Source organism: Maylandia zebra, linkage group LG4 (assembly GCF_041146795.1).
Source record: "Maylandia zebra isolate NMK-2024a linkage group LG4, Mzebra_GT3a, whole genome shotgun sequence".
Lineage (NCBI taxonomy): Eukaryota > Metazoa > Chordata > Actinopteri > Cichliformes > Cichlidae > Maylandia > Maylandia zebra.
Genome location: NC_135170.1, coordinates 35,220,216 through 35,240,471, shown reverse-complemented (window position 1 = coordinate 35,240,471; position 20,256 = coordinate 35,220,216). Strand labels below are relative to the sequence as shown.

The window sequence follows — 20,256 nt, the reverse complement described above, 5'->3', positions numbered from 1 at the left end:
AAGCTGTGACGACAGCAGGGCTGTTTCCAATGGGGTCTGCTGGAGCAGGTGGAGACTGAGAAGAGCTGGATTGGCACCAAAGTGACGGAGTACCTGGCCTTGCTCGCCCCGCTGCTCTCCTTGGTTTCCTGAAGACAGCCTGCGTCAGAATCCGTTTGTCCAGATTGTTCTTTAACAAAACCAGTGTTTAGGGTTTACCAGGGTTTATTTCTGTTTTCAACAGACAGGAGAGCTTTGACTGAGCGATCGCAGGCAGCTCCATGGACACAAACACTGTTGTGAAGTCGAGAGGTGTTCTGAATACTGGACAGGTCCCTGCTGATGCAGCGATCTGGTGAGTAATGAGGCATCTCTTCAGCCTTAAACAACACGAAAAGCAGGTGAGATGACCAACAAACCTCCTTCAGCTGAGAATTTGACATGAGAGCAGCGAGACCAGCAGGGAAGCACCTATGAAACGGGTAATCAGAGGTAATCAGACAGGGGAGAGAAGGGAAGTGAGCAAAGGAGGCCCAAAAGCAACAGAGACGGATCAATGCACCACAAACTGGAAGCAAATTATTCACGTTATTTTGTCTCTTTAGTTTGTGCGGAGAGTAAAAAAAAAACAAAGCTCTTTGTTGTTGTTTTTGTATTTTTACATTTACACATTTACAAGAAGTTTTTTAGTTGTTTATTCTTCATTTAAATAACTTTCTTTTTCAGTGCAATTTAACAGTTTTCAAAGCAAATATTCTTTAAGTGCTTAAGTGTTTGTGGCCCAGATGCAAGGTAGAAGAGGGACAGTCCGATCATGTCCCCTTGTTTCCAGCATCTCTAAATGATGCTTCTTTAAATCTGATAAAGGCTACGTCCACACGTACCCGGGTATTTTTGAAAACGCAGATTTTTCTATGCGTTTGCACCTTTCGTCCACACGTAAACGCCGTTTTCGGTCACTGAAAATGGAGATTTCTAAAAACGCCTGCCAGGGTGGATATTTTCGAAAGCTCTGTTTTTGCATTTAGTGTGGACGAGAAAAACACAGAAAACGCAGCGTCAAAGGTGTGCGCCTTTTTTGACGTCACACTGTGCGCCACGTTATTGTTTCGGTGAAATGACAAAATACTGTTACTTCTACTCTCTGCAGTGTTTAAATGCTCACATACACACACAGTTACTGTCCCTCCACACATACGACTCGGTTCTGCTTCTATGCCCCAGCTTTGTTTACTTTTTCCCACTGAGGCTTCTAGACTTCTGATTGGCCAACATTTCTACACGGTTAGGAATATATCGCCACCTGTTGCTTTGGCATGTTCATAGCAGTGTTTTCCTTCACTTCTGCGTTTACGTGTGGACGGGACTATTTTTTAAAACGAAAACGGAAAATCTCCGTTTCCAAAAATACCCGTGTACGTGTGGACGTAACCAAAAACTGCAAGAATAACTTCAGTTCTGTCTGTAATCATCAATATGTTTGTGACTGTAAGGTTACAAGTAATCTATTCTGTCCTGAAAACAGAGTTCACAATGATGATCAGGTACAATGATCAGTATCTGATAATAAAAAAAAATAAATAAATTATAAAATATGCAGATTTCACATCTTTCATTGTTGCATTAATTAAAATCTAGAGATATATATGAAACAGTAACAGTGATGCAGACACACTAATGATCTGTTTAGCTTAAGAAAACATGAACTTCTAAACATTTGAGCTACCGTTTAATGTTCAGTGCAAGTTTAAAGAACTTCTTCATTTTTACACCCTTAAACCAGAGTCCAGCTCAAAGCCCCTGTCAGTCAGAGCTCAAGCCACACATTGTACAACCAGCTTCCTTTTCTTGGAAGTGGAGCACCTAAGGCGCCGTTAGCCGACAGTAAACTCGCCCAAACGTCACCACTGAGCTCTTTGTAGATAATCAGTTCAGAATCAAGTCAAAGATTAGCAGGCAGAGCTTTAAGCCTGTAAAGTCTTAGAGTCAAAGCTTGTTCACATTCATTTGTGTCCATTACATGTCGATCAAGTCAGACTCTCTACAGGAAGAGCTGGAGACAAACGGTGAGGCTGACGAGATGGAAGAAGACAAAGATGAAGGAGTGAGCAGGACGACCCCCGCTGCTTTGTGATACGGGGCGTGAGGTAGTTGTGGTGGTGTTGGTGGTGCTGGTGGGGTTGATGGTGGTGTTGGAGGCGCTGGTGGGGTTGGTGGTGGTGGTCGTGGAGGGTGGAGACAAGAGTGTCCCCAGCGTCTTCGTCAGGAAGGAGTCAAAGGTGCTCACTCTGGTGAAGGTCATGACTGAGCTTCGTCTCCTCCTGGCAGAGGGGCTTGGATCTGTTAACACGACCGCCTGGAACCAAGAGCCGCCCTGCTTACACATCAGCGGGCCGCCAGAATCACCCTGAACAGACGGAAAGGGTCAGTTATTATTTTAATGTTATATGTTATATTTTCCTGCGACTCAAAGGAAGAGTTTAATACACCTTTGTTACCAGAAAGTTTGGACTATGATTATTATATTTACTTTTAAGCAGCTAAATCCAAATTAAACAACATGTCAGAAGACAGTGTTATAAGAAGAAGAATCCAGTCATTTACCTGCTGCAGTGCAAACACGTCTGTACAGATGCTCTCACTCGATGATGAGTTCCCACAGTTTACCACCGAGGTCTGAAACTGCTGCATAACTTCCTCAGCTAACATCATGAAAGATAAGAAAATCCTGATGTTTGACTAAAGAAACTGTAAGTGCAGTGGTCCACATGTGTAATCTGAGAGATGGACTGGTGCAGAGTCTGGGCAGAACTCTGTCAGCCTTCATGTTGCTGACTCACCTCCTCCTCTTCCAGGACTCCAACCGGCCGCCCAGCACGCCAAGCCCTCGGCGAAGGTTCTCCCGTTGTCCAAGCAGATGGGCTGGATGTAGTCGGTCAGGGTGGGCTGGGCAGATAGACGGAGGATGGCTATGTTGGTCCCGGTCGTGTTGCTCAGAGTGATATTTGTCACATTCAGCGTCACCTCAAAGGGGTTGGATCCATTTAGCTTCAGACGCCCCAACACGACAGTCCACTCGGACGCTACAGGGGAGCTGTGGGAGGAACGAAGCACACAAACATAAACTTCATCAGCTTCAAACAAGATCTACACCTTTACACTCAACTTCATGGGACCCAAGTTTTACAGACTTGATCCTGGTGACATTCAGGCCTGGGTCTTATTAAAGAGGTGAAGCTACAACGGCCCTGAGAGGTCAAACAGACTTCAACTGAAGAAAGAACTAGCCAATTGAAAACCTGCTACAGCACAAAATACAACGGAAGTTAAATGATGTCATGAACTGTCTCATAGGAAGTGACAAGGAAAGAGTCCACACAAGAAGTTCACCTAAATTTGAGACACTTTATTAAACATAACCAATAGACTGATGCCTATGGAAGAGAGAGGCTGAGCACTTCATCTGAGCCAGCTTTAGCCGACAGTCCTCCCGTACTAGCTAAGAAATAACAGCAGGTCATGGCTTTCTTGAGTGGGAGCATCTTGAGTGGGAGCGTCAGCATCACAGACTGCATTACGGATTACATGAACTTCTGTGTGGACAACACCGTACCCATCATAAAGGTACGGTGTTTTTCTAACAACAAGCCATGGATGAATCCTGAAATTAAGGCTCCCCCAAGGAGAAGAAGAGAGTCTTTAGATCTGGAAGTGAGCGCTGTCCAGAAGAAGCTGAAATGAAAGATAAGGCAAGGGAAGGAAAAATACAGGAGGAAGACGGAGGAGCAGCTGCAACAGGACAACATCAGTAACCCAGTGGATACTGGACTACCTCACAGGACGCCCACAGTATGTTTGGACCAGAGATGGGCAGTAACGCATTACTTGTAACGCTTGACTATAATCTGATTACTTTTTTCAAGTAACAAGTAAAGTAAGGGATTACTATTGCAAAAACAGTAATTAGATTACCGTTACTTTCCCGTAGGAACGCTGCGTTACTGCGTTACTAAAACCGTGATTTTTTGCGAGAATGTCTCATGACAGTGACGTAAGCGAGTGCGACGTTGGTGACAACAGCTGTGTGCAGATCAACAGTGGATCACATATTGAGTGCGGGAGAAAGTATGAGCGTGCAGCGTTTAAAGCGTGGAAGTACTGACCTTACTTTGAGTTTGATTCCATAAAAAGTGACAAAAACATTAGTGTCCGCTGTGCGTGGGAAGAAAACTTCTTTTTACAGCGAAAAAAACCCCTAAACTTCCAACAAGCACCGAGTAGCTACGACGTAATGGGAAACTCACAGAGAAACTTACGGATCCTTCCACTGACCGCGGCACACCTGCACCAGGGTAAACCTCCGCCTGCCCCACTCCTGCTTTACAGGTGAAAATAGAGCAACAGGACCGCTGAGTCTTTGACTTTATTTATTTTCTGCTGTGTTTTACTTGCATCTATTTGAAAGACTGAGTGTAAACACAAAAAATATTTTATTTTATGTGCTGGAATGTGCAGAAAATAGGTTTAAATGTTAAACTAATTTCTTCCAGTCAGAGAATGTTGCATATAATTACATTTTTGCTTGATGCATAAAGTTAAAAGATTAAAACTAATAAAACAAGTTTTAAAAAGAGAGACTTTTCCATTTGATTACATTTTGTATGATGGATTATGTAGAAAAAGTAGAATTGGGCTGAAAGATCTATCGCTTTATCACCTCTTCAGGTTGTAAATCGTGTTTTTAAAAAGTAACTAAGTAACTAAGTAATTAACTCATTCACTGCCAGCCATTTTCAAATCAGGTAACTCCCCACTGCCAGGGTTTTTGAGCATTTTTACTCATTTTTGAAGAGCCACAGAAAACTGTGTGTTATGATCATATAAACGCTGAACCTACCAAAATGAAGAACAGACTCTCTTCTTTCATCCAAAAAAAAAAGCTTGTTTCTACCATTTTCCATTCTTTAGTAATCAGCTGTAGAAGAGAGGTGGGTTCCACCAAAAATGCCTGTTTTGACCAAAAAAAGGGAGAAAACGAGCTTTTTGTGAAAAATACATTTCAAGCAGAAAAGTGCCTTTGACACTAATATTTCTTGGTTTGTGACAAGGTTGTATTATAGCCCCTCCCATTGAAAAACGTAATTGACGTCTATAGACGTCAATGGCAGTGAATGAGTTAATTACTTTTGAAAATAAGTAATCAGTAAAGTAACGGGATTACTTTTTTGGGGAAGTAATCAGTAATTAGTTACTGGTTACTTTTTTCAAGTAACTTGACCAACACTGGTGAGGACACAGGGCTGTGTCTCTGATACGCTGGTCTGCAGTACGGGGGCCCCACAGGGAACTGTGCTGGCACCGTTCCTCTTCACCCTCTGCAGACTTCTCCATCAACTCCCCACGCTGCCACCTACAGAAGTTCTCTGACGACTCTGCCATAGTCGCCTCATCACAGGTGAGGACGACTCAGAGTGCAGACAGTGGACTCTGGACTTTGTGGACTGATGTCAGCAGAACCACCTGCTGATCAACACCAGGAAAACCAAGGAGTTGGTGGTGGATTTCCGGCAAGGGCGTAGATTTGGCATGGACGGAAGGGACATGTCCCCACCAATATCCAGCGATTATTGAATTGTCCCCACCAATAATTTGATCTCTTCGAGTAAAGAAATCAAACCCGATAGAAAGAAAAAAAAAAGATCTGTCAGCGTCTCATTCACCCAGCGGTGCAGAAAGAGTGAAATTACATTCTCTACTGGAGTCCTACGTCATGTGACAAATATGGCCAATGTGATTGGCTGAGCCTTTCAGGGAGCTCTGTTTAGTTTTAGCAGCGGCAAGCCTGCTGCCAGGACCTGCAAGAAGGAGAGGAGGACGGCAGCAAAGAGGAAGAACCTGGATATAAGAAAGTGTTTTTCAAAGAAACCTGTAAGTCACTTAAAGCCAAGTTCACTCATAAAATGTGTCCGTCATAATAACGTTACAGGCTATGCTAGGCATTGGCCCACATCAGTATAAAAGTGTATGTAACCATGAATAACGTGTTTGGGAAACTAACTGCACAACAGGCAGCACTATTGGTTATCTCAGTCTCGAGCAGCATTTCTAATTTTGATTGAAACTGTCAGAGAAAACTGCAGCCTCGAGCAGCCAGGATATTAGTTTACAGAGGCTGTACCATGTACACCAGGAGAGGCTGGACAGTATAGATGTAAAACCAATATGCCAGCAGTTTATCTCAGTTAACGAGAGGAGCAGGCATGTGTTTGGCTGCTTCACATAGTGAACATTGAGTTGTTGTGTCCATGTCTGTTGCTGTAACAGTAGTTCATGTTTAGAATAAAAAAAATCCAGCTCACTGAGTTGATCGGGGCAACAGTGCCTAAAATGTTGCATAATTTTGCTGAGATGTTTTACTCTGTGGTCATCTTAGATGAGTAGTTTTATTGACAAAGCCCACCAGGTCATTCAGTGTTCCCTTACTGCTAATGTATAAGACATGTTGGTGCACTATAACTGAGGTAATGTTGTTAAATCCTTAAAGTCATATTCTTTTATTGTCATGACTGTATTTGAAGCTGTTTTTATTTTTGTATGATACCTGATTTGTATGGAATATGGTTGAAGTAACCTAAAGTCTAAAATACTTAGTCATTTGTTTAATAGTAATTTAACATTATATAATTCACATATAAAACTATGAATTGTAATTTTAAATGGTTTAAAAGCACGTAGAATAGCATATGTAGGCAAGTATATTTCTCCTTTTATCAAGAAGCAAAGACAAAAAGGACAAAAAAGAAACAGGGCGGGGTTTGGTGGTTGAATCATCCGTCCCCACCAATGCCAAAACCAAATCTACACCCTTGATTTCCGGAGACGCTGACCCACCACACTGACACTGGTGAACATCCAGGGAGTGGACATTGAGATAGTGGACTCTTATAGGTACCTGGGTGTTCACCTGAGTAATAAACTGGACTGGAGCCACAACACTGATGCTCTGTACAGGAAGGGTCAGAGCAGACGCTACCTGCTGAGGTGGCTGAGGTCATTTGGAGCACAGGGAGCGCTTTTAAAGACCTTCTATGACTCTGGTGGCATCTGTCATTTTTTTCAGTGTGGTATGTTGGAGCAGCAGTTTATCGGCAGCTGAGAGGAAGAGGCTGGATAAACTCATCAGGAAGGCCAGCTCTGTTCTGGGATGCACCCTGGACCCAGTGCAGGTGGTGGGAGGCAGAAGGACTCTGGCCAAAATAACATCTCTGATGGACAGAGTCTCCCACCCCATGCATGTAGATGTTGCTGCAGAGCTGCTTCAGTGACAGACTGCTGCATCCTCGATGCATGAAGGAGCGTTTCTGCAGGTCCTTCCTCCCTGCAGCTGTCAGACTGTACAATCAGAACTGCTCCCAACAAACACAGATGTTTACATCAGCGCTGTAACTGCAGTATTTTATCAACTGACTCACTCTACAGCCTGGGTTTGCCTCTTATCTGTATGATTTAATAATTACCTCTAAACAGTACTCTGTTTTTGGTAACCATTGTCCTTGATATAAATATGTAAAAGAAAAAACTGTTTCTGTCCTGTGTACTCTTTGTTTGTATATGTGTCTTTCTTGCTGCTGTTACATCCAAGTTTCCCCTTGTGGGACAATTAAAGGACTATTCTATTCTATCCTATTCTATTCTATTCTATTCTATGCCCACAGAGTTCTGGCTGATTGGGGCTGGCTCGGACCGGCTTATCAAAGAACAAGAAGCAGGGTTTGTTCAAAATCCCACAAGGCTGGCTGACATGATAGATAATGGCAGGGCTGTGAGTACTACGCAATATTGATAAGATCTTGAAGAAGAAGAACGAGAATTGAGAGACCTGGTGACCAGTGATGGACATTAGACCTACTGTAAAACTGGAAGCAGTTTGTTCACACCAACCAAAACAACCATCTTCATCTCATGCCCCCCCGCATCCCAGAAAATTAATTACTTATTTTCAAAAGTAATTAATTACTTAGTTACTTAGTTACTTTTTAAAAACAGGATTTACAACCTGAAGAGGTGATAAAGCGATAGATCTTTCAGCCCAATTCTACTTTTTCTACATAATCCATCATACAAAATGTAATCAAATGGAAAAGTCTCTTTTTAAAACTTGTTTTATCAGTTTTAATCTTTTAACTTTATGCATCAAGCAAACATTTAATTATATGCAACATTCTCTGACTGGAAGAAATTAGTTTAACATTTAAACCTATTTTCTGCACATTCCAGCTCATAAAATAAAATATTTTTTGTGTTTACACTCAGTCTTTCAAATAGATGCAAGTAAAACACAGCAGAAAATAAATAAAGTCACAGACTCAGCGGTCCTGTTGCTCTATTTTCACCTGTAAAGCAGGAGTGGGGTAGGCGGAGGTTTACCCTGGTGCAGGTGTGCCGCGGTCAGTGGAAGAATCCGTGAGTTTCTCTGTGAGTTTCCCATTACGTCGTAGCTACTCGGTGCTTGTTTGGAAGTTTAGGGGTTTTTTGCTGTAAAAAGAAGTTTTCTTCCCACGCACGATGGACACTAATGTTTTTGTCACTTTTTATGGAATCAAACTCAAAGTAAGGTCAGTGCTTCCACGCTTTAAACGCTGCACGCTCATACTCTCTCCCACAATCGATATATGATCCATTGTTGATCTGCACACAGCTGTTGTCACGAACGTCGCACTCGCTTACGTCACTGTCATGAGACATTCTCGCGAAAATCACGGTTTTAGTAACGCAGTAACGCAGCGTTCCTACGGGAAAGTAACGGTAATCTAATTACCATTTTTGCAATAGTAATCCCTTACTTTACTCGTTACTTGAAAAAAGTAATCGGATTACAGTAACGCGTTACAAGTAATGCGTTACAAGTAATGCGTTACTGCCCATCTCTGGTTGTGACTCTCCTCTCTCATTCAAGGCCACCCACGTTGACCGAAGATTGTTGACTTTTGCCTAACCGGGTGAAAGGACACTTTCTCTCAGCTGAACACAAACACACACATGTACACTGACACATACCTACACTACCACCCACCCCCTTCGAAGCTTTTGTCTTCTATGTTGTGAGATGTGTTGACTCATGTGCTGAGGGGTTTTTTCTGTTCTCAAACTGATCTCCCTGTTGAAGCTCAGTCATCAATGAGTGTGTTAGTTCTTCTGTCAGATTCACCCTTTCTCTTGATGTCTGAACTCAAAACTCTTAAAAATTGCTCAGTTTAACATCAGAAAGAGAATTTACTAATCAGAGGGTAACCTACTGACTAACTCACCCATCGAACTGAATTATCGTCTGTGCAAACTTCAACTTCAGCTGCAACTCACCTTGAGAAACACTTGGCGTGGCTCAGCACTGAGTCCAAGGCCACCAGAGTCCCACCGCACACGTGACTTCCATTCTTCTGTAAGCTCGCCATCCACGGCCATGAGCCGGCTGTCGCATCTGAGGTTCCTCCCACAATCCCAGAAGTTCTTGGAGCTTGTCCACAGACCACGGCTGAGGAGAAGAACCAGGGAGAGACAGAAAGAGGCAGGAAATACTTGGATCACACAAAACCATCACTTCAAGTTCAGGTAGTGAAGAATTCAGAAAGTGTCAGAGAGCAGCAGCTGTATTATCTAAAAGTTTAGAGGAAACAAAGTGTTAATGTGATGGAAACTCACATTGGGGAGTGGTTGGAGGCAATGTGGTTGTGGTAGTGGTGGTGGTTGTAGGTGTGGTGGTTGTGGTGGTAGTGGTGGTGGTGGTGGTTGTGGTGGTGGTGGTAGGGGTGGTGGTTGTGGTGGTAGTGATGGTGGTGGTAGGGGTGGTGGCTTTTGCAGAGGAGGTGGTTGTGGTGGTGGAAGTTGTAGTGGTTATAGGAGTAGTTGGGGTGGTTGAAGGTGTGGTGGTTGGAGGGGTGGTGGTTGGCACTGGTGGCAGTCCTGTGCAGGTGACACTGAGGTCACTGTCGGTCCCAGTGGACGTGAACGTCATGAAGCCCGGCTGGTTGGAGGAGATCTGGCTGTTGATCCAGGTCTGGTACTGGGATACTCTGGCGTAGACTCCTGGAAAATTAGGCAAGGCGCAACTTTTCCCAAAACTGACGACTCCCGCCTGAATCCAGCGACCGCTCTGCTTGCTCACCATTGGACCTCCTGAATCCCCCTTTGAGAGCAGAAACATTTACTGTTAGCTGAGGAGAAGAAACTGTAGAAGGTGAAAATGTGCCAAACACAGGTAACAACAATCACCTGACAGGAGTCCTTTCCTCCTGCACTTAACCCGGCACAGATCATGTTGTCAGTGATTGATCCCACTCCATAGTTACAGTTACACTTCCTGTTTCCCTCAACAGGAACCTCCACCTCCATCAGGTTTTGTGGAGAAGGAAGGGACACTGAAGGGGGTAAAATAAATATATCAGTTTGTAATAAATAACATGTGACTGATTAACCTTCAAACAAAAGGGCGGCTCCACCAAACTTAAAAACAAAGTGTAGTCATGTGTGCAAACAAAGATGGGGAAACATGTTTGTCCGCTGGGGTTGGAGCTCTCTGCAGAACACAGTCACATGACTTTGATGCCGCTCTGTCATCTTGTCCTGTTTTATGTTATTTGAGTATTTTAGATGAAGCACAACAGCTGCTGTTTTTAAACGTGATACAGAAATAAACTTGACACACAGACAGTAGATGGTCGTCATCATGTAGTAACTGTCTAACACCACCTGGGGGCAGTGTCAGATACACAGAAAGTATACTTTCTTTTAACCAAGGATCATTTTGACCTGACATCATCGTGCAGACAGCATGTTTGCTGCAGGTCCAGCACTTCCAGACTGTTTAATTCACATAATTATTCTTTCTGGTTTTGAACTCTGCACAGATTTAACCTCATGGAAACATCTTATTGCTCTAAATATTTCTGAGACAGCAAACTTGTTCCCTGTATTATTGTCATCATTTCTCTAAAACCAATCTGGTGTCTTTATGACCCACCTCCACTTCCTATATCGCCCCAGCCGGTGACCCAGCTGTTAACACCGCTGTAGAAGATGCTGTCTGAAGCTGCCAGGCAGACGGGAGAAATGTAGTTGTTGAAAGTCACCGGTGAGGAGAGCTGCAGGAGGCAGACGTCGTTGTCGTTGGTACCAGAGTTGTAGTCTGGATGTTTGATGATCTGTGTTACTGTCCGAGACGCTGCATTGGGGTTAGATCCCTGTAGACTCTGAAGGCCCAGATTCACAGTCAGACCGGTTGGAGTAATGCTGAGATCATCAGGAGCGACACGAACAGTGCACAGTTGTTACAATTGTTATAGACGAGAAAACATATATAAAGTTTGACTTCACAGCGTCTTTAAATCTTGTTTAGAGTGCAGCTTCAGCCTCATTACTCACGTTTCAAAGCAGTGAGCAGCAGTCAGTACCCACTGACTGTTAATGAGGGATCCTCCACAGAAGTGGGACCCAGATCTTTGCAGACTGACCTGCCAGGGCCAGCTGCCAGCGCGGGCCGCCTGTCCTCCTACAATCCTGGTGTTCAGAGACGCCTTACCACAAACTGAAGACCGACATTAAAACACAGAGTGAGCATTACTGTAGGAGCTGTAAACTCTCAGCACTACAAACTGCTGAGTGAGGACACAGTGATCCTGGAGTCTACAGTTCACTCACAAACTAATATTCATATGAAACTAAAGATTTATTACACATAAAACTAAATCATTACACAAAGAAGCTTTTTCTTACCATCCAGCTGTGACTCAGACTCTGAAACACAGAAAACAAACCATTTTAAAACTAAAAATCTTCATTTATCTGTCTGTGATTAGTTCACTGTCTGTAATAATAGTGGAAAATTGACTGTCTGTGGTTAGTTATAAACAAGCCTCTGAGAAATGAAGCCAACTCCTGCAGTCCCTCTGTTGTCCAGTAGAGGCAGCCGTGAGTCAGTCCCCATAGTTTGCTCCTTCAAAACACCTGTTTTTATAACTCACCTATTTAAACTGTACTAATAAGTTTACGTTATTAGGGGCGTGGTCTCTTTGGCTGAAAGGTGGATGGCGACACAGGCGGCTGTAGCTACTAGCTCTCTGCTAGGCCTCACCTCAGCTAACTGGAGTCCCTGAGCAGGACCTCTGGACTGTTTTTAATGACATCATCTAACCAATAATATGGCTGCTGTACGAACAAACTGTCCAAGAAGGCTGATCTCCAGTTTAGGTGAAATTCTAGGATTTTAACTGGGTGTTACTGAGCACTAATTATCAGGTGTCAGTGATGCTCCCATACAGCTAGCTTGCATTAGCTGATTATCAAATCAAATCAAAATGTATTTATATGGCATATTTAAAAACAACAATGTCAATCAAAGTGCTTCACAAATTAGGAAATAAATAAAATAAGACAAATCGACCAAACAGCAACACAAGACAAGACAAAGTTAGAAGCCAGCCAAATGATAGTCAAACTAAGTTAAGACAGCGCCAGGGTAAAAAGATTCATTCAAGCAAGATTTAAAGGCTTCATAGACTAAGAAGTGTGAATGGCAATAGGGAGATTGTTCCACAGTCTAGGTGCTGTAATAGCAAAGGCATGATCAGCCTAGACTTAGGTTGCATTAAGAGCATCTGGTTTGAAGATCTTAGTGCTTTTTTAGGATTAAACACATAGAGAAGTTCTTTAGATAGCAAGGTGCAGTGTTATTTAAGATTTTATAAGTGAGTAAAAGAATTTTAAAATCAATGCAAAATTTATTCATCTCATAATGTTGTTGGTCCAGATCAGCTCGCTCTTACAGCAGACTGGTTTTACCACCTGTTCTGAAGATCATTAACATACAGAGTTTCTGTGTGTGTGTGTGTGTGTGTGTGTGTGTGTGTGTGTGTGTGTGTGTGTGTGTGTGTGTGTGTGTGTGTGTGGGTTGGGGGGGGAGTTGGGGAGTTGGTTACTGTGTGACTCAGCAGGATGAAAACACTGATGATGTTTATCTCTCAGACAGAAACCACACAGAGAAATACTGTACACACGCTGCACGTTGTAATACTAATACTACTGCAGTATTACTGCAGTTCCTGACGAGATGTTAAAGGAGTCCACTGGTTATACGTAGGCAGTACCTGTGTGTGAGATCACCATCACCATCAGTGTGTTTGTAGTTCAAACATTCAGCTCAGCACAAGCGCCTGATGTTTCTACAGCTGAATATATGTTTAGCCACCCTCCATAAACACTACGTGGTTCATTAGGTTCACTCTGCTTCTGTGGATTCATTCGTTTTGCACTCATAGCGAGGTGTATTGCCATCACAGTAAGTCGCTCAATTCCTGCCCTGAACCATGATGAAGGAACCTGTCATCACTGCTTCAGCCGTCACCATAAACCGACACACATTTTTTCTTCAATAAATGTGATGACTATGCAGCAGTGCCACTTTACAGTGAAGCGCTGTGCTCCTGAGTGTTTTCACCCTCTGAGTCGTTCCTGATGCAGGTGTGTGCAGAGAGCTCTTACCTTGGGTCAGGAGCATCAGCCCAGCAGCCAAACACATCACTTTGTAGAAAGCCATCGCTGTAAGATCCAAACCTCCAGACCTGCTGAGGCATAAATACCCTTCCTCTCTCCTCCTCCTCTCTGTCTGCATTAAACACACCTCTGCCAGACACCTGTCTAACGACACGCCCAACACTTCCCTCCAGCTCACCTGATCCTCCCCCCATCCTCCCCCCTATTAAACAGGAATTTCAGGTTTCAGGCAGCAATGTTGAACTTTTGAACTAATTATTTAATTTTTTAGGATTAATTATTGATTTCACATCAGGAAATCAAACAGACTGCTACAGACTGAAGCATTTTCTTTAATCTGTTGTGTTTACCTGAGGACCTTTTCTCAGATGTCATTTGTTTTCATCCCCTCAGCAGAATTTCATTAACATGAGAGTCTACAGGCTCTTGGCCCTTGATTTCAAAATCTTGTTTTTAAAAATAAACAAGATCACAGACATTAATTTAATGCATTTTCTTGTTTTCCAAGCTGTGGGATTAATAAAGGCTGTATCATCCTTTTTTATTATTATTATTACTGAAGGTCAAGTAAAATTTATTTAAAGATACGTTTAACCAATATAAACTAAAATGTAGACTCAAAGAACATATCGAGTTTGGACATCTATAATGTTTACTGAGATGTTTACACTTCTAGTTATAACTGAGACCTTTTTTTTTTTTGCCTTTCCCGTTTGGATCGTTAACCATCAAAACTGTTGTCTGAGGGCCGAGAAAGATGCGAAGTGGATTTACTTTACCAAGTGGATCATCATGGCCTCGCCATATTGGTCCATTTGATTGACCTTTATTATAATTATGTATTTATTTGATTTGATTTTCGGTTGTTACAGACGGGACAGACATGACTGAGGGATAGGACAGGGAGAAGGAATGAAAGAAAGAGAGGGAGAGAAAGAAAAATAGAAGAGATGGGGAGAAAGGAAAAAAAAAGAAAAACAAAACACCTTGATCACCTGGCCAATCGGCCACCAGGAGTGAGTCGGTACATACATGAGCACCCAGCCCCAGACACCAAGAGCCACCAACACACCAACGTCTGAGGGCATCAGCCACCGGCAGGGAGTGTGGTGAGGGGAGATGGGCCTCCAAACCTCGGAGAGCCTGAGATGTTCCCAGAGAGGCGGAGTCTGAGACCCTACCTGACATATAGACACAGACGAACAGGCGCACGCAGACACAAAGGTGCATTCCCACCCCCATATACACAAACAAATACTCGGCACTCATCCGACACATGGAGACAGACACAAATAGACACTGTGCACACATTCACACTCCCCAAACATACTCTATATCCCAGGTCCAGGTACCCCTGCCCCCAGAGGGGCAACCCGTACCCGGACCCAGGAAGTGTAACCCTTCTCTCTTGAGTGGAGGCAAGCAGACCGCCTCCATATCTGCAGTAGAGGGAGGCCCCACATCCCAGACCACAATATGACAGCCAGCACCTCCTCCTGAGACCATTTTGTAAAATATATACATATTTTGCCTTTTTGTATCTTTTAACTTGAATTATCAGACTCTTCAGAGCGGTAAGTCTCAACATGGTAGGTAATAGAGCAGGTCTATCTGGAAATTATTTTGTTCTAGTCAGACTATCTAGTGAGACTTTTGTTGTTGTGATACAGCTTGTCATATTTGAATGAAAAATTGCATTTTGAACCTGAGGAACAAAACGCACAATGAGAAAACAAGTGGGCCAAGAATGGAGCCCTGAGGGACGCCATGGTGACAACCTCTGAAAGATAACAGATAACTCTCTATCATCATTGCACGGTCATACCGAGTACAATAGTAGAAAGAAATTGGAAACTGTCCTGCGCCTGCACGACGCAGAAAACAACACGACACAGTAACTTAAAAAGTCCAGGGAGGTATCCAATCAGGTCAGCTGTTTGCATTGATTAGGGCTGTTGCCGTGTTGTAAAAGCTGTCATTGAGTCTGCCAGACAGCAGCAGCTTAAACACCCGGTGTCCTGGGTGTGTACATTCCTGTAGGATGCTGCGTGCCCTCTTGACACAGCGAGTACTGTACAGGTCCTTCAGGGAGGGAAGAGGATGTTCAATGATTTTTTGGGCCATATTGATGACCCTCTGAAGTGCAGCTGGAAAACCACACACAGATGCAGTGCAGCACACTCTCAATGGAGCAGCGGTAGAAGACGATCAGCAGCTCCTTCTTCAGAAACTGAAGACGCTGTTGGGCCTTTTTTAAAACCGTCTTACTTGTTTGTTAAGTCACTTGACACTGAATCAGAAAATAAATGTTACTTCGTTTGTAATGTGGTGTAATTACATGATAGTATTTTTAGATTTAGGTTAAACTATTTCCTGCACCGAATTGAAATAAATCAGTCAATGAGTCTTCAGCACTTTTCCTTATTCACTCAGATCAGAATAAATATTTGCACAGTTACGTAAAATAAACAGTAAAGGGTAATGGAACATTTTTAAAAGTCCTATTATCAGGAAGAACAACGACAGGCTGCTATCAGGTGAATCTCACCTGTCAACATTCTCGCTGAACGCCACACAGCCTCCTTTCAACTTTGTACGGCGCAGTTTGACCTGATGCTTCAGATAATTCAGATTTCCTTCCAAATCAACTCAGACGTCAAACTTTACACATTTACTCACAATTTTACACAGCAGACGATTGTTTATCAATAATATAATGATGTAGAAATACTCTATTTTAACTAAAGTCAGGTTAAAGTAAATTAAAATAAGCAGCAGACGGTGGTAACATTCAAGTCCGTTACACCAACATCAGATTTTCCATGTTTGCAGGTCGTTTTTCACATATATGAGCAATCTGAGAGTCAGCACACGATTATAGTATTATTATGGATTATTGCAGGCTAATTATTACAAGAAATTAATTGAAACCAACGAGAAAGGTGATGACTGAAAAACCATCTGAAGACAAGAAGCAGCAATGGCAGCAAATTCATCCTGAACAAAGAAACAAGGAAGAAAAAATTATGTTAAGGGATTAAAGGAGGACTCATGAAGGACTGAAACTATCTGAAACAAGCCGCTTTAGTTCCTGTCTCTTTAAGAAAGTGGGCTTTCTTCTGATTGGCTGAGTTCTTGAAGGCCACTTACGAGCAGCACACAGAGTATGTGAGCTCTATTGTGTCTCTATTGTGTCTGTTTGTCGTCGGCGACTGTGAAATAAAACCAAAACAATGGGAGTCAGTTTCTGAGACCTCATTATTTCACTAGAATCGGGAAAAGCAGATAAGCCTTCCCAGCATACGTCTTTAACAGAACAACATTCCTGTAAATCTGTGGAAAGCAGGATTTCTGATATAAGGTTCAAATGTGCACGAGGATCCAGGATGGCCTTTGGGGGGATCGTTTAAGGAAGCATCTTCTGTGACTCACCCAGAGATTATAAAAGGCCAAACATCTGCTTTGTGAATGAAACCAATTAATTTCCATGCTTCATTTATCTGCAGTGACAGCGGGACCTGCACACTGGGGACTGTGAACAATAGGCCTGCAGCCCAGTCAGGAATAAACTGGTCAAACTGCATCAGGTTTCCCAGAATCAACGAATGAACAGGAAGTGTTTCAGAACGAGTGAAACGCTGATGTTTCCACTGAGCACATCGTGTTGTGTCAAAAGTGTTTCCCTCCGCACGTCTTTATCTTAAACCTCGCATGAAATTTAGAAACAGAAATATCAGACTGAGTCACCGAGAACATGAACTGAACTGAAACTCACACATACGAAATCAAATCAAATTCAAATGTATTTGTCACATACACAATCATACACAGTACGACATGCATGTTACATAATAGATAAGAGATGAACAAAGGTCTAAACGATGTACAGAATAAATTACGAATTTAACCTAAGAAGTAAAGTCTGAACTAAAAGCTAAGAAAATGATAACTGTGAAACAAACAAGCTCACCATCCGTAACACAATGAAACAGAGACTGAAAAGAGTTCACACAGAATGACAGCAAGCTTTCAACTGAAGATGGATATGAACCAGAACTCTGGAACATTGTAGCACGAAGCCATAACTCTTCCCCACGACATGTTATTGACCTAATCTTGGTCTGGTGTGTGTGTGTGTGTGTGTGTGTGTGTGTGTGTGTGTGTGTGTGTGTGTGTGTGTGTGTGTGTGTGTGTGTGTGTGTGTGTGTGTGTGTTTTCTAAATGGTCTTATGTCAGAGAATGTCAATATGTTGCTTGTTTGGTTGTTTATTAGCACAATAATTACTAAATAAAAAGTTAAAAAGAATAAAATAAAATGTGCAAATAAACAGTTTACAGACGAGTTACATTATTGTAAAGAAAACTGGTGTAGCTGAAATTCAAATAATTGACGGGGGGAGGCGGAGGCGTAGCACAGGGATCTGAGCCTCTGTGAGTCCCCTTTACTTTATCGATCCACATCTCTAAGCAGCAGTCTGTTCATATTGGTGTGCTCCAGGTATTTCTTTGATGAAAATGTTCGGGGTGGTGGGGTAGTCTTCATCACCTGATGTCATCCCTCCTCTTCTTCGATTCCTCTGCCCATGTGCGATCCTCCAAGCAGAGATGTCATTTCCAGGAACAACCAGAGTACCGCGGGGTCGCTCGTCGAGTCCTCAATGAAGAGCGGTGAATGGAGCTAAAGGGTTAAAATAACTGTTCACACCTGTGTTTCCATCCATCTTCTTCTGCTTATCCAACAAAGCGATGTCATCGAGCGAGAGGCAGGGCACACCCACGACAGGTCACCAACTTATAATGGCACCATTTCTCCCACCTTTGTCTTCCTAACTCCTTCTGGAGCCTTTTAGCTTATAGACAGATAGAACTTCATTCAGAACTTCAGGTAGTTCCTCTGGGAAATATTTATCTGTACAGTTAAACTGATCTGGATAAGTCCTAAAATTTTTCCCAAAGGTTTTTAGAGATGTTGAAACTCCAGAGTCAGGACATGATTACTGAAACTTCTCTCCAAGAAGATTAGAATACGAGCCCATGACCTGCCAGAACTTCTCCACACAAGTCTGCATCCTTCAAGAAAAACATGATTTCCATGCAGGACAATGCTCCATCACACGCGTCCAAGTACTCCACAGCGTGGCTGCAAGAAAGGGTATAAAAGAAGAAAAACTAATGACATGGCCTCCTTGTTCACCTGATCTGAACCCCATTGAGAACCTGTGGTCCATCATCAAATGTGAGATTTACAAGGAGGGAAAACAGTACACCTCTCTGAACAGTGTCTGGGAGGCTGTGGTTGCTGCTGCACGCAATGTTGATGGTGAACAGATCAAAACACTGACAGAATCCATGGATGGCAGGCTTTTGAGTGTCCTTGCAAAGAAAGGTGGCTATATTGGTCGCTGATTTGTTTTTGTTTTGTTTTTGAATGTCAGAAATGTATATTTGTGAATGTGGAGATGTTATATTGGTGTCACTGGTAAAAATCAATAATTGAAATGGGTATATATTTGATTTTGTTAAGTTGCCTAATAATTATGCACAGTAATAGTCACCTGCACACACAGATATCCCCCTAAAATAGCTCAAACTAAAAACAAACTAAAAACTGCTTCCAAAAACATTCAGCTTTGATATTAATGAGTTTTTTGGGTTCATTGAGAACATGGTTGTTGTTCAATAATAAAATTATTCCTCAAAAATACAACTTGCCTAATAATTCTGCACTCCCTGTACATGCTGATAAATAAACTGTAGGCAGAACAAACCTGTCGTTACAGGTAAGTTTACAGGTGACTTTCTACCTCAATAATGGTAGAGAGGACAGCTTTTGTACCCGAGCTATCGGAAGAGCGTTGGGCTTCATCCAGTTAATGTTGATGGTTGTCCTTGCAGTCTTCAACAAAATATGTAAAACAGCCCTCGCTGAGACATGAAGGGTCCTTCATTTATGTTTCACCATCATGTCTGCAGTTTGGGGCTGTAACAGAATAATGTGGGTTTGATCTCCAACCACACTACAACCTGGCATTTATTACTACCCTGCTGTGTGTAACGAGCCCTCTGTGCGGCTTCTCTTCATCATACACAACTGTAGGTTTCTAAGAACAGGTATTAAACTCTTGTGGGTTAAAATCCATCTTTTTGCTTTACTTCACTTACTGCATCGATTTGGTCCCCCAGCTGACTTTAATATTATTACATTTAATAAGGCCTTTGACTGAACTGCTCTTGGGTCCTTTTCAGTTTTTAATGTCTTTAAGCGTCATTTCTGTGTATATATTAAATCAGATTTTATAATTATGTGTTTAACTTAGAACAGAAGGATCAGGCTGCGTCTCAGGAGGAGATGATGTGACCCTCTATTAAAGTAAAAAAAATAAAAATCTGGAAACTATTTCAACTGAAAATAATTAAAAAGTTCACAAGATCTTCTGAAGATGATGACGTTCTCCTTCCTTAAACATTTTGCAGACGAGAGCGCTGAGTCAGTGATTCAAAGCTGTGCCAAGTGGACGAGCAACATCGACGGGTTGATCCAGGCGTGAAAAAAACAAACTGACAGTACCGGGAGTCTTTGAGGTGGATAAAGAAATGTTTGACACTGATCCAACATTTCTAAGAACTGGAATTGCTTCATCTGTTCGAAGCCTCTGAAACTATCAGCCTGGAGCGTTTAGTGATCCGGTTTTCTCAAAGCATCACAGTGAAAAAGAACCACAGAAGAACGAG

General features: G+C 42.5%; 1 protein-coding gene across 1 annotated transcript; it reads right to left on the bottom strand.

Moving 5' to 3' along the window:
* Positions 1–576: 576 nt before the first annotated feature.
* Positions 577–13,602, bottom strand: LOC112434765 (transmembrane protease serine 9). Its single transcript, XM_076883471.1, has 10 exons — positions 13,513–13,602; positions 11,749–11,769; positions 11,398–11,560; positions 10,997–11,265; positions 10,249–10,394; positions 9,679–10,162; positions 9,340–9,511; positions 2,820–3,073; positions 2,584–2,681; positions 577–2,386 (listed from the first exon to the last, which is right to left on the bottom strand). The coding sequence occupies exons 1-10, from the start codon at positions 13,565–13,567 to the stop codon at positions 2,021–2,023; spliced, it is 2,028 nt and encodes a 675-aa protein (XP_076739586.1). The 5' UTR covers positions 13,568–13,602; the 3' UTR covers positions 577–2,020.
* Positions 13,603–20,256: the final 6,654 nt, after the last annotated feature.

Bases quoted from the DNA above. Each gene is read 5' to 3' on its own strand.
- LOC112434765 (XM_076883471.1), bottom strand. From the start codon at position 13,567: ATGGCTTTCTACAAAGTGATGTGTTTGGCTGCTGGGCTGATGCTCCTG. The intron at 3,074-9,339 runs GTGAGTTGCAGC...TTCCTCCCACAG, and splicing joins CACGCCAAGTGTTTCTCAAG to CTCCCCTGTAGCGTCCGAGT. The intron at 2,387-2,583 runs GTAAATGACTGG...CCGTCTGTTCAG, and splicing joins ACGTGTTTGCACTGCAGCAG to GGTGATTCTGGCGGCCCGCT.